The sequence below is a fragment of the Acinonyx jubatus genome, chromosome E4, assembly GCF_027475565.1.
Source record: "Acinonyx jubatus isolate Ajub_Pintada_27869175 chromosome E4, VMU_Ajub_asm_v1.0, whole genome shotgun sequence".
NCBI lineage: Eukaryota > Metazoa > Chordata > Mammalia > Carnivora > Felidae > Acinonyx > Acinonyx jubatus.
The window spans coordinates 5568850-5580139 of record NC_069395.1 but is presented as its reverse complement, the minus strand read 5'-3'; the positions used below and the strand labels follow the sequence as shown (position 1 = coordinate 5580139).

The 11290-nt window shown below is 58.6% G+C and overlaps 2 protein-coding genes across 3 annotated transcripts; one reads left to right on the top strand and one right to left on the bottom strand.

Moving 5' to 3' along the window:
• Window positions 1-391: 391 nt before the first annotated feature.
• Window positions 392-9492, top strand: NR1I3 (nuclear receptor subfamily 1 group I member 3). Its single transcript, XM_027048640.2, is given in 11 exon segments — window positions 392-579; window positions 978-1117; window positions 1540-1670; window positions 2786-2955; window positions 3168-3307; window positions 3556-3701; window positions 3798-3863; window positions 3866-3913; window positions 4085-4190; window positions 5089-5183; window positions 5186-9492. Coding segments are annotated over 10 exon segments (1041 nt in total). The 5' UTR covers window positions 392-579; window positions 978-1010; the 3' UTR covers window positions 5218-9492.
• Window positions 4073-8765, bottom strand: TOMM40L (translocase of outer mitochondrial membrane 40 like). 2 transcript variants are annotated; one of them, XM_027048642.2, is made up of 10 exons: window positions 8631-8765; window positions 8273-8340; window positions 7895-7987; window positions 7500-7601; window positions 7251-7356; window positions 6949-7071; window positions 6756-6832; window positions 6442-6544; window positions 5975-6080; window positions 4073-4863 (listed from the first exon to the last, which is right to left on the bottom strand). In XM_027048642.2, exons 1-10 carry the CDS (start codon window positions 8743-8745, stop codon window positions 4782-4784), a joined length of 975 nt encoding a protein of 324 aa, XP_026904443.1. In that variant the 5' UTR covers window positions 8746-8765; the 3' UTR covers window positions 4073-4781. The 2 variants fall into 2 exon arrangements, with proteins under 2 accessions (XP_026904443.1, XP_053065777.1); XM_053209802.1 differs by lacking the exon at window positions 4073-4863 and having other exon boundaries at window positions 5567-6080.
• Window positions 9493-11290: the final 1798 nt, after the last annotated feature.

The following is an 11290-nucleotide window of genomic DNA, read 5'->3' as shown; positions in this document are numbered from 1 at the left end:
TTGATGCTCAGCCCTCCCTAGTTAGGAAGCGTGGACCTCGTTAGCTCTTTGCATACACTCTTCATTAGACCCTGGTCTCTTTTTAAGAACTTTCATTTTGGGAGCCTTGTGCCACCGTTATGCCCACTCCTTTCCCGTCGTCATACTGCCCGTGAAAAAGCGTGCTCTGTCTCTCCCTCTCCCTTCCCAGTTTGTCCAAGATCCACGTTCAGGGGCGGCTTACAGAGCTAGCCCGAAGCTAGCTAGTAAGGAAGATCTCCACGGGTCTGATGAGAAGCAGCTTCCAGCGAGTCGTGAGGGTCCCCACCCCCACCAGCGTCCCGCCCCATGTGCCAGCTATCTGCACCCTGGGCATGCTGGGAAAACCTCCCACCCAGGCCTTTGCCCTGGGTCCAGAGTCTGCACCCTATCTAGGTTGTCGCTGGGACCCACTGGAGGCCACCCACAACAGAAGTGCCTTGTTTTCCAGGCGTGGAGGGCCATACTCCCTAACTCCAAACACTGGCAGCGTGGGAGTTTGGGGAGAGGTGTCCCACACCAGATGCTGAGCCCTGCAGGTGACTGGCCCAAGAGTAGCAGGTAGGACATCTTTGGAGGGGGGGGCCAGAGTCTAAAAGCAATAAAGTACAGGGGCGCCTGGGGGGGGGGGCGGGGGGCTCAGTCGGCCGACTTCAGCTCAGGTCACGATCTCCCGGTTTGTGAGTTCGAGCCCCGCGTCGGGCTCTGTGCCGACAGCTCAGAGCCTGGAGCCCGCTTCGGATTCTGGGTCTCCGTCTCTCTCTGCCCCCTCCCCCATTTGTGCTCTGCCTCTCTCTGTCTCTCAAAAATACGTAAATGTAAAATAAATACATAAAAGCAATAAAGTACAGATAATGCAGAGGGTCAGATCCAGGGCAGGTTCGGGAAGGGGGTCTCTAAGAGGGGGAGAAGGGGGTCAAGGGTACCAGGAGCTGACCGCTGACCCTTCCCACATTCAGGGGCCCGTGACGGCCACTCCAACGTCTGAAGCCATGGCCAGTGGGGAAGACGAGCCGAGGAACTGTGCGGTGTGCGGGGACCGAGCCACAGGCTACCACTTCCATGCCCTGACTTGTGAGGGCTGCAAGGGTTTCTTCAGGTGAGAGCCCCCCTCCCCGTAGAAACAACCTCCCAAACCGCCCGCCGGGCAGCCTTTAAGCCCCGGCACGTGCGCGAGCTTGTCCAGCTACAACCCCCCTGCATCCCAGAGCCCGACTACCCTGTGGCCAGCATGTTCTATCTTGCCAACCTCAACACTGAGCCAACAGGTGATACGATAACAGAGGGAAGGCCGAGGGTTTGTGCTATGGACACAACCCCTTAGTCGAGAGTGCTGATCCCGTGCCCTGCGGAGATGCTTGTGTTGTACCCTACCCCCCGCCCCCCAGGGACCCTTGGGCACAGCTCACATTAGCCTACGTCACCGCAGATCCTTTTAGACCACGTCATCTCAGACCCTCACGTCCCCACCCGTTCGCTGCCATCCCCGCCCGCCCTCCCAAACGTCTCTGTCTCCCACAGACGAACCGTCACCAGAAGCACTGGTCTCACCTGCCCCTTTGCTGGACGCTGTGAGGTCAACAAGATCCAGAGACGTCACTGCCCAGCCTGCAGGTTGCAGAAGTGCCTGGATGATGGCATGAAGAAGGACAGTGAGTTGGCCCCTCCCAACACGAGCATCCATGGACCAGGTCTCTCGGCCTTGCCCTTGGTCCCACAGCGCGTACGTCACACAAGAAGAGTAGAAACAAGTCCGACGATGTTACTATTCCGCCCAAAACCCCAGCGGCTCCTCGTCTGCCTTACGGTCCGTGATCCCACGATCCTCTCCCTCCTACTCTTTCCGCCTGGCTCAGCCCATCACGGCCACACTCAAGCCACACAGTGCTTGAGTCAAACACACCCCTGGGGACCCGTGTGCTGGCATTTGCCGTCCCCTCCACCAGGAATCTGCTTGCCCCAGATGTTCACGTGGCTTGACCTTTCTCTTCCATGTTTCACATATAGTGCCTGTCACTCAGTAGGTACTTGATATCCGTTAATCACTTGCTGTCATTTCTCCGCGCCAGGTACCCAGGCTATGCTCCCCACAGATAGTCTCCCCGGGGCTCGCAGAAGTCAATGTGCCCCGGGTTCGCTCAGCTACAAAGCTACACCATCTGTATTTAATCTCTTCTGACTCCCAAGGCCTTGCTTTTTCCATGACATCACACGACTTTTCCATATGGAGCAGTGGAAAGGAAACCGTGGAAGTTAAAAAAAAAAAAAAAAAAACTTCAAGCTCCGTCACTTAAGTGTTTGTGACCTTGGACCTGTCACTGGGGTGTCAGCCCGCTCATGTCTCTGAAAAACACGGATAATAACACCTGCCCTGTCTACCCAGAGGGTTACTGCATCCAGGGAGATTTAACCTCAGAACCCTCAAAATGAGAGCGCTATATGGAAACATACGGTGACGTTTTAGGCATCCAGGGCCCTCCCTCGTCAGTGTTGGCTCAGAAGCCAAACATCTCCCTTCACGACGACCCCCTTACCCTCCACCCTTCCTTTCTCCGCTGCGGTGCCCTTTTCTGCCGCAGGGCCTGGAAGGATGGAAAAGTGGCCAGGAATCCCCTGCGGCCCGGAGCCTCGAGGATTTCAGCCAAGCCCTCCCGCCCCACATCCTTCACCCTGCTGGGTACCAGAGGGGTCCCGGACGTGGGGCTGGCAGAGACAGGTGCTCTGGGCTGGTCTCAGTGGCTCTGTCATCTGTGTTCCCCGGACACAGTGATCCTGTCGGCAGAGGCCTTGGTGCTGCGGCGAGCAAAGCAGGCCCAGCGGCGCGCGCAGCGAGCACCCAGCCAGCTGAGCGACAAGCAGAAAGAGCTGGTCCAGACTCTCCTGGGGGCCCACACCCGCCACATGGGCACCATGTTTGACCAGTTTGTGCAGTTCAGGGTGAGCCTTGACAGGCTTCGGGCCGGAAGGTGACCACAAGGGTGCCCAAGAGGGGCTGACCTGAGGGAGGGGGCTGTGTTCCAGGCACCAATTCGGAGGACGAGACTTCTCCAGAACCCCCGGTGTAGACAGACGCCTCAGCCCAGCACCCTTCCAAGCCAGGTCCGGAGCGGCCTAAAGAGAGCCTCTCACTGAGGCTCTGATCTCTGCAGCCTCCCGCTCATCTGTTCGTCCGCCACCAGCATTTGCCCGTCTCGGTCCCCGTACCGCCTCTGCTGGCGCACTTCGCAGAGATCAACACCTTCATGGTGCAGCAAATCATCAAGTTCACCAAGGATCTGCCCCTCTTCCGGTACGTGACCTCCCCTTTACCCTTCAGGAAGAAAACACTCCAGGAAGTCATAATCCCCAGAGGCACGCCAAAGGAAAAAAAAGGTCACCGACCCCCCTCACCCACGCTGCATCCTGTCCGAGCACCAGGTCGTGAATCCCCAGCTTTGTTTTTAAGTATCTCCCTCAGAACCGGGGGCGGGGGGGGCTCCTCTCCCTGTCTGAAGTTCAGGGTGGAGCCTGAGGTGCTCTCGTCCCCTGCTCCCCCAGGTCCCTGCCCATGGAGGACCAGATCTCCCTTCTCAAGGGAGCGGCTGTAGAGATCTGCCATATCGCCCTCAACACCACCTTCTGCCTCCAAACACAAAACTTCCTCTGTGGGCCACTCCACTACGCGATAGAGGATGGAGCCCACGGTGAGACGGCGCTAGAACCACAGAGGGCACGTGCCCTTCGAGGTGTGGTGTGCGGCCAGGTGACCCGAAGGATCCTAAGCCTGGCGTCTCCCTCAGTGGGCTTCCAGGAACAGTTTTTAGAGCTGCTCTTTCACTTCCACGGGACCCTGAGACGACTCCAGCTCCAGAGCCCGAGTATGTGCTCATGGCCGCCATGGCCCTCTTCTCTCCCGGTGAGCGTCCCCAAAGCCCAGAGGGGCGCCTCCGCCTCTGCCCCCACTCCCAGCCCCGTGAACCCACCCACGATCGGGGCTCTGTCTTCAAACCCAGCCTGGGCCCGTTCCGCATGGCAGGCCCGCGCCCGACCCCACCCGTCCTTCCCCGCCACCCCCACCTCCTTCCAGACAGGCCTGGGGTTACCCGGAGGGAACAGACTGATCATCTGCAAGAGGTGACGGCACTGACCCTGCAGAGCTACATCGAAGGCCAGCAGCCAAGGCCTGGGAGTCGGTACGGGGGGGCCCCGGCGGGGGGCGGGGGGGGGGGGCTGGAGGCTACACCAGGGCACGAAGGCGAGGGAAACGCTGAGCTCAGGGGGTATGCTTTTACTGTCCCTTCCTCTGGGAAACCGGGTCCCTCGGGGCTCGAGTCCTTCCCTCCTGCCTCGTGTAGTTCTGGCATCCAAAGTGCTCCTACGGGTGTTTCACCTGATTTTTTCCAGATTTTTTTTTTTTTATTATTCGGTAGAGATGCAAAGTAGGAGCTGGCAGGCTCTGTATAACAGCATTCCTGAGATTGATGACATCCACTGTCTCACCCGTCCACTCTCCAGGCTCAAGCAGCCGGCCAAGTCTCTCGTTCGCTCTCTTTCCTTGGCCCTTCCCCTTCTCTCCGTTGGGCCCATTAATGTTTCATTCATTCCCCCTTGAAGTCAGGGTCGTTCAGTTTCATGGCCCAGGCCGGTCCCCTGGCCCAAAAGTCCGTGATCTATTCAGGCTCTGAGGGACACTCCCCTTGTTCTCGGCTGTTCCTCAATGAGCCGGTTTGGCCAGGAGAGGGATGCTTTACACCACAGGACGCACCCACCTTCTAGAACCTGCTCTAGAAGACCCGATCCACAGACTCCACACAGGTGACGTCCTGGCCACATCTGGGGCTTTCTTCACACTTGGCCCTCAGACCTCTGGGTTCAAGAAATACGGCATGGTGAGAGAGGAAAGTGTCAGAGGACCCCCTCGGGGACCTTTTGGAATTCTGGATAAACTTGTCCTACCAGAGCGTGATTTTCTCTAGGGGTCAGACCTAGCTTCGCCGAGGGACAGTTCAGGGGCTCAGGACGTCAGGGCAAGACTCTCAGCTACCTTATTTTCCTCCTCTTTCCCTGGTGACCCCACCGCTTCCTCCAAAGGTTTCTGTATGCGAAGCTGCTGGGCCTGTTGGCCGAGCTCCGGAGCATTAACAACGCCTTTGGCTACCAAATCCGGCACATCCGGGGCCTGGCCGCCATATGCCACTGCTCCAGGAGATCTACAGCTGAGGCCCCAGCCCATGTGGACACACGGGACTGGGGAAGGGGGAAATACTGGGGCCAGAGGTTGGGACCGGTAGAAAGGGAGCCCAGTGGTTGCAATGAAAGACCAAAGCGGTAACTGCCCCTTCATGCAGTCTTGGGGGCCGTGGGGGATGACCACGGGGACAGAGTTGTTCTCCGGAAGCACAGAAAATGAGGAAGGAGGGAGCCTCGGGGCGAAGAGGTAAACAAGCGCCTTCCGGGAAGTGAGGGGGGGGCCCACTTTCCCAGGGCAAAGATTTAGCCCTTCAGCCCTCGGGAGACTCTGGGATGGAAAACAGGACGGGGAGCTGATCCCATGCAGACTTTTCTGCTCTGAAGAGGAAGACGCTGGGAGCTTTAATCGACAGGGAGATGTAGAAGGGGGCGGGGGGGGGAGTGAGGGGAGAGAAGTCAGCCAGACAGACCCCCTAATCCTTCTCCCTCGGTCCAGAGCCACAAGAGCACGGGAAGAGGACGCCGGTGGGGGGTGGGGGGGGGGTGGCAGAGGTCGGAGCCTCACGACAGCCCCTCGGCAGCCGCCCCTGCGGCAGCTCCAGTTCTGAGGAGGGCACGGCCCTGTCCCCCACTCTGCTCCTGGGACCTAGAGGTCACCCAGCAGGGTGGGCTCTGGAGAGGGGCCTAGTCTCTGGCCCTCGGGCACCTGACTCGGAGGCTCCAGCTTCAGCGGGTGCCGGCTCTGGGACAACCTCAGCCCACAGTGATGCTGAACCCACAATGGAACCTGTTGCGCCAGTGGTTGAGGAAGGCTCCGAGGGCTAGGGTGACAGGCAAGGGGGGCATCTTCTTCTCCAGCACGGCACCCACACACCAGTTACTGTCCACCAAGCCTGTGGGAGAACGGAATGTAGACCGGGTTAGGTATTTATTTTTTTAATTTTTCTTAATGTTTATTTCTCTGGTGGGGGGGCGGGGCGAGAGAGAGAGAGGGAGACACAGAATCCGAAGCGGGCTCCAGGCCCTGAGCTGACAGCCCAGAGCCCGACGCGGGGCTCGAACTCAAGAACCCCGAGATCATGACCTGAGCCGAAGTCGGATGCCTGACCGACTGAGCCCCCCCCGACCTCCAAGTGCCCCTGGACCGGGTTATTTAACAGGGTTGCAGAAAGGGGTCAGAAGTAAGGCAGACCTTCCCTCCCTCGGTCCCCCCAAGCCCTCGGCACCTGCGAATGCCGTCCGAATGACCCTCACCTCTAAACATCATGTTGGCCTGGGGTAGAGTCAGGTGGTAACCAAAGGAGAAGGTTGTGTCTTGTAGCCTCGTGTTTGCCTCAAACTCCACCCCGACCTGAACCTGAGAAGCAGGGCAAGGGTGGGAGAAGGATCTGTCTCAGTGAGGCCTCGAGGAGCCCTGAGGGGGGACCCGCGGGATGAAGGCAGGCGGGGGGCAACGTCTGTGCCGTGTGGGTAGGAAGAACAGTAGGCCAGCAGGGCCCGTGGCCGTCTGGAGGGGTCAGAGTTCACGACTGACTTGCGGGGGCGGAAGATGGCGTCGGTAATCTCACCTGTTCGTTGGCCCTGTGGTAATAACTTGCATGGGCCCCACCTGATCCCACATTCAACGTGGCCACCCAGTGCAGGGCTGTCGAAACCAAAGGGGAGGAGACGAGGGGCGTTACTGTAGCAGGACACGGGCCAGGAGCCCTCGCCAAGGCCGGCATTTCCCCTCCCCATCGCTGCTCCCCCCTCACCCCATACCCGAGTACTTCCCAGCCAGGGTCAAGATGGCCCCCTCTTCGCCTGGCCGCCGGTGATAAACTAACTCTCCTCCCAGCACCAGCCGATGGGTGAGGCTCTGCAGGAAGTGAGCGACCATGATCACTGCGGGGTAGTGGAGACACATGGCATCGGTCACAGGGACAACGTCCGGGCCTGCTCCGCCGCCCCGGCCCACCCAAGAACTTTCCAGTAACCGATCTGCACAGACAACAACGACGAGGCCTAGCCAACGTTAGCAAGTGATCAGCCAAGATCAAAAGAACCCTGTCCCAATTCCTCACCCGACTCCCCAATCAGGTCAGGATTCCCCAGGGTCAGAGTAGCTGTGTAATCATCTCCTCGATACTCGCCATCGAACTGCCACGTCAGGAACTTGGCCTGCTGCGTCTGCAGCGGGGAGAAAAAGGAGTGAAGCCTTCCTCCTCCTTTGCGGTCACTGGGGCCTCCGCTCCTCTCGCTGGAGCCCCCAGAGCAGGACACCCATGGAGGAGGACAGGCTTCAGCGGATAGAGGTCGGGAACATGGGTCACCTGGAAGACAGCCTTGGCTCGGAGCCGCTCTGCCAGGAGGAGCAGGACCTGGGCGTTGAGGCTGCCACTGCTGTCCATATCACCTACCACGGTGGGGAACACCTGTTGGAGAGGGTCCCCAGTAAGACCCAGCTGGTGGGGGGCACCGCTCCGCCTCCATCCAACTCCCATCCAACTCGCTAGGATTTCTTTAACAGTACCCAGCGCCCCCTGGTGGAGCCACAGAGATAGACTTCTTCTCGCTCCACCTTTCCCCCCTCTCTCCCCTTCAGAGGAAACATAGAGAAGCAGGTGCCCTGTACGCTCTTCCCCATAACACACACATTTCCTCCTCCTCTAGGCCCGAGTCCTGGCTGGGCTTTCAGGGAGATGACCCCGGCGTGAGGAGTCCTCACCTCTGTGGGGCTAAGTTGCCAGTCCCCCGCGTAGGCCGCGTGGAGGTGATAGCCTGGCAAGCCCAGAGCACTCATATGCACAGTGTGAGCCACCTGAGGAAAGAGAAGTCACTGGAGGAAAGCGCTCCTGCCGATTTCAACCCCCTCCCCGCCAGCTGCTCCCCAGCCAGATGGCCTTTTAAGAATCCCAAAGATTCCACATAGCCAACATCAGACAAAAAGCAACAAGTCCCACAGGCAAGGGAAGCAGGGAGAGCCCCACATCCTCCCTCATTTGTCCCACAGAGCCTGCTTAAGGCTTGAGTACAAAGGCCAGGAGGAGAGGATCCAGGGAGAGGCGGGGAGGGATAGTGAGGAGGGCCAGAGAAGTGGGAGCACCTGGAAATGGCTGCTCAGAACCTTGTTGACAACGAGCTTCACTCCCTCCATCTGTGCTGGGAACACATCTGAAGGGGGTGGAGGGGAGGGGAAGGGGAGGAATAAGCACAGACAAGGCACCCCTATCCCCAGAGGTAAGTCTCCCCTTCCAATCCCATAGAAAGCACTTTGGAGGATCTGACCTCCTTTCGAGTCCTATCACGAAATGCTCCACTCCATTCAGGCACGGGATCCTCCCAGGGGCTGGATGCCCCGGCTGTGATCTCCCTTTCCTGCTCCCATCACTGGACACCCAGCATTCAGGACCCTCCCCTGCTCTGCCCCTTCAACTTGAGACACCCACATGCCAAGTTCTCACCTTTGCATAGCCGGTGCAGCTCATCGAAGCTCCCAGGGTTGGGCAGAGGTTCCTCTCGCCGGGGGCTCCGGCGGGGCAAAGCCCCCATCGGTGCCAGGCCCAGTGTGTTCCCCATTTCAGTCCAGAGGACAGGGGAGGGGCCGGGGTTAGCCTGAGAAAGGACGCTATTGCTCCCTCTACCCCCCACGGGCCCCACCCCCCATCATCCGACTCCCCAGTCCCAGAAACTTCCACATGGTCCGACGCTACACCTGGAACAGGAAGAGTGGGGAGAGGGCACCGGTGGGGAGACTGAACCCCAGACACCCCCACACTCCCGTCCCATCTTTGATCCTTCACCCCCACCTGTCACCCCCTCCCCTCCCCCATTCTCTAACCCTAGCTCCCACACAGACCTCACCCAGCTTCCCAGTCTTTCTGCTCTCCATTCCTAGGCCCCAAGGCGAAGCTTGCAATGAAGCAGTAGCTCTTACCGTCTCAGACTATCCTGCTGCCTCCTTTCCCCCGGCACACCCCGGTCATCTTGATGGGGGCAGCCATCTTGAGTGATGGCAGAACTGCGGCTTCACGCTGCATTCCCAGCGTGGTCATCCACGCCATCTTGGAATCGGGCAAAAAAAAGACATCAAAGATCCGACCGACCCTCCCTTGATTGGGCCCCGCCCAATCGATAAAAAAAAAAAAAAAAGCTGCCTCCCTCTCCCCGCGGCCAATGGGAGAGGAGGAAGCGAAGGAGTGGCAGACGCAGGTCCAAGGAGCTCCGACCCAGGCACTGCAGAGGCGGGCGGGACTTGATTGGTAGCTCCTTAGACTTACTCAAGTGGATGGCCTTAGATCGCCCGGCGTCTACAAGGTCGGGGGGCGGGGGGGGGAAGCTGTGAGCGTACAAGACACTAGAGGGAGCATCTTGGAACTTGGGCCACTTTCACCCTACGGCCTGGAGACCCGTTTTGTGAAGGGCGGCGGACGGAATGATTGTGAGGACTTCATTGGGACCCTGGTTCCTATGGCTCCTGGGTGCCCCCACCTCGAATCCCTAGGGACTCCTGACAACCCTCCCCAGTACAGCACAGTACACAGTGCACCTCCAGATGAGTACTGCTCGCGAGTACTGCTCTCCCTGGAACATGGCCCCACACCTGGAGGTCTACACCTCCCCAAGTTCACCTTCTAGTTCTCTTGGCGGAAGGGAAATGGGTGGGGGTTGCGGTGGAAGGAGCAGGGGCTGCAGCCTTCGTGCTAACGAAACCATTTCCTGAGTTAGGCGTCCGACTCGGGCTCAGGTCATGATCCCACGGTCGGTGAGTTGGAGCCCCCGCGTCGGGCTCTGTGCTGATGTCTCGGAGCCTGGAGCCTGCTTCCGATTCTGTGTCTCCCTCTCTCTCCGCCCCTCCCCCGCTCACGCTCTGTCTCTCTCTCAAAAAACAAATAAAACATTTTTAAAAATTAAAAAAAAAAAAAAAACTATTCCCTAAAACAGCTGCCCCTATGGGTTAATCCCCCCCTCCCCCCCCCCCGTGACCCAGGTGTTGTTGGCAGATAAAATCTGTTGGTCCCCAAATTAACTCCACTCCACAGCCAGGGACAGTCCATGGAGGGCTCTTCAAGTACTAGGCATTCCACAGAAGAACAATTGAAGATGGAGTAAGAATTTGGGGCCCCCGGTCACTTCCCCCACTAGCCCTCACCTCTCCGACCCCTTCTCTCCTCCCTCACAATCAGAGCTGGCACGGGGGCTGGGGCCTTGGTCAGAGGGATGCCGTGGCCCCTGCTGACTCACATTGGCTGACCACCACTTGAGAATGACCAGGGAACTTTGACCTTTATCCTTGGTAGAGGACTCTCGTTCACTTCCTTTCTTGCCAGGGCCCGCCGTTTGGGAAGGAGAAGGCAGAGGCTACTTTCTGAATTTGTTTTATTGGGGGTGGGGTGTCCTCATTTATCAGCACTCGGGAGGGTCATTCTGGGCTCTCGTGTTTTCTCCCTTCTTGTCACACATTAACTGAACACTGGAGAGATGCGATCATACCTGCCCTTTGGCCCGTCACAGGACTCTCCTAATCCTCGTTCCCCTCACCCCATCCCCTGATTTCTACTCCTTTCTCCTTTCTTCTGTTCCCAATTCCGGTCTGCCAAGTTACAGTGAAGGGGATGATTCTGGGGAGAGAAAATCTACCCACAATGGGACAAAGTTACCAACAGCTGCTGCGGGCTTCATATGTCAGGGCTTCCCAGGGGAGACGAGGAACCCTTCCTGCAGCATTCATTTTTTAAAAACATTTTTGTAATGTTGATTTTTGAGAGAGAGCACGAGGGAGGGAGGGCCAGAGAGAGAGGGACACGCAGAATCCTAAGCAGGCTCCAGGCTCCGAGCTGTCAGCACAGAGCCCGACGCGGGGGTGGGCGTCGGGACCACAAGCGGCGAGATCATGACCCGAGCCGGAGTCAGACGCCCAACCAACTGAGCCACCCAGGGGCCCCCTGCAGTATTCAAATCCGAGGGCTGCCAGCCCCAGACCCCAAAAGAGTGAATGTTGAATAAGCCTGGAGTGTATCCCCTTGGACTCCACTAAGGCCTGCCTCCCCATGCCCCCCACCTCACCATGAGTCCCCCACGTGCTTGTCCTCTCCTCCCCCATTTCTCTGACTTGTTTACTCCA

Excerpts from the sequence above, each read along its gene's own strand:
- TOMM40L (XM_027048642.2), bottom strand. The coding sequence starts at position 8,745 with ATGGGGAACACACTGGGCCTGGCACCGATGGGGGCTTTGCCCCGCCGG. Across the intron at positions 8,341-8,630 it reads GCTGCACCGGCTATGCAAAG|ATGTGTTCCCAGCACAGATG; the intron begins GTGAGAACTTGG and ends CACCCCCTTCAG. Across the intron at positions 6,545-6,755 it reads ACCACAGGGCCAACGAACAG|GTTCAGGTCGGGGTGGAGTT; the intron begins GTGAGATTACCG and ends CCTGCTTCTCAG.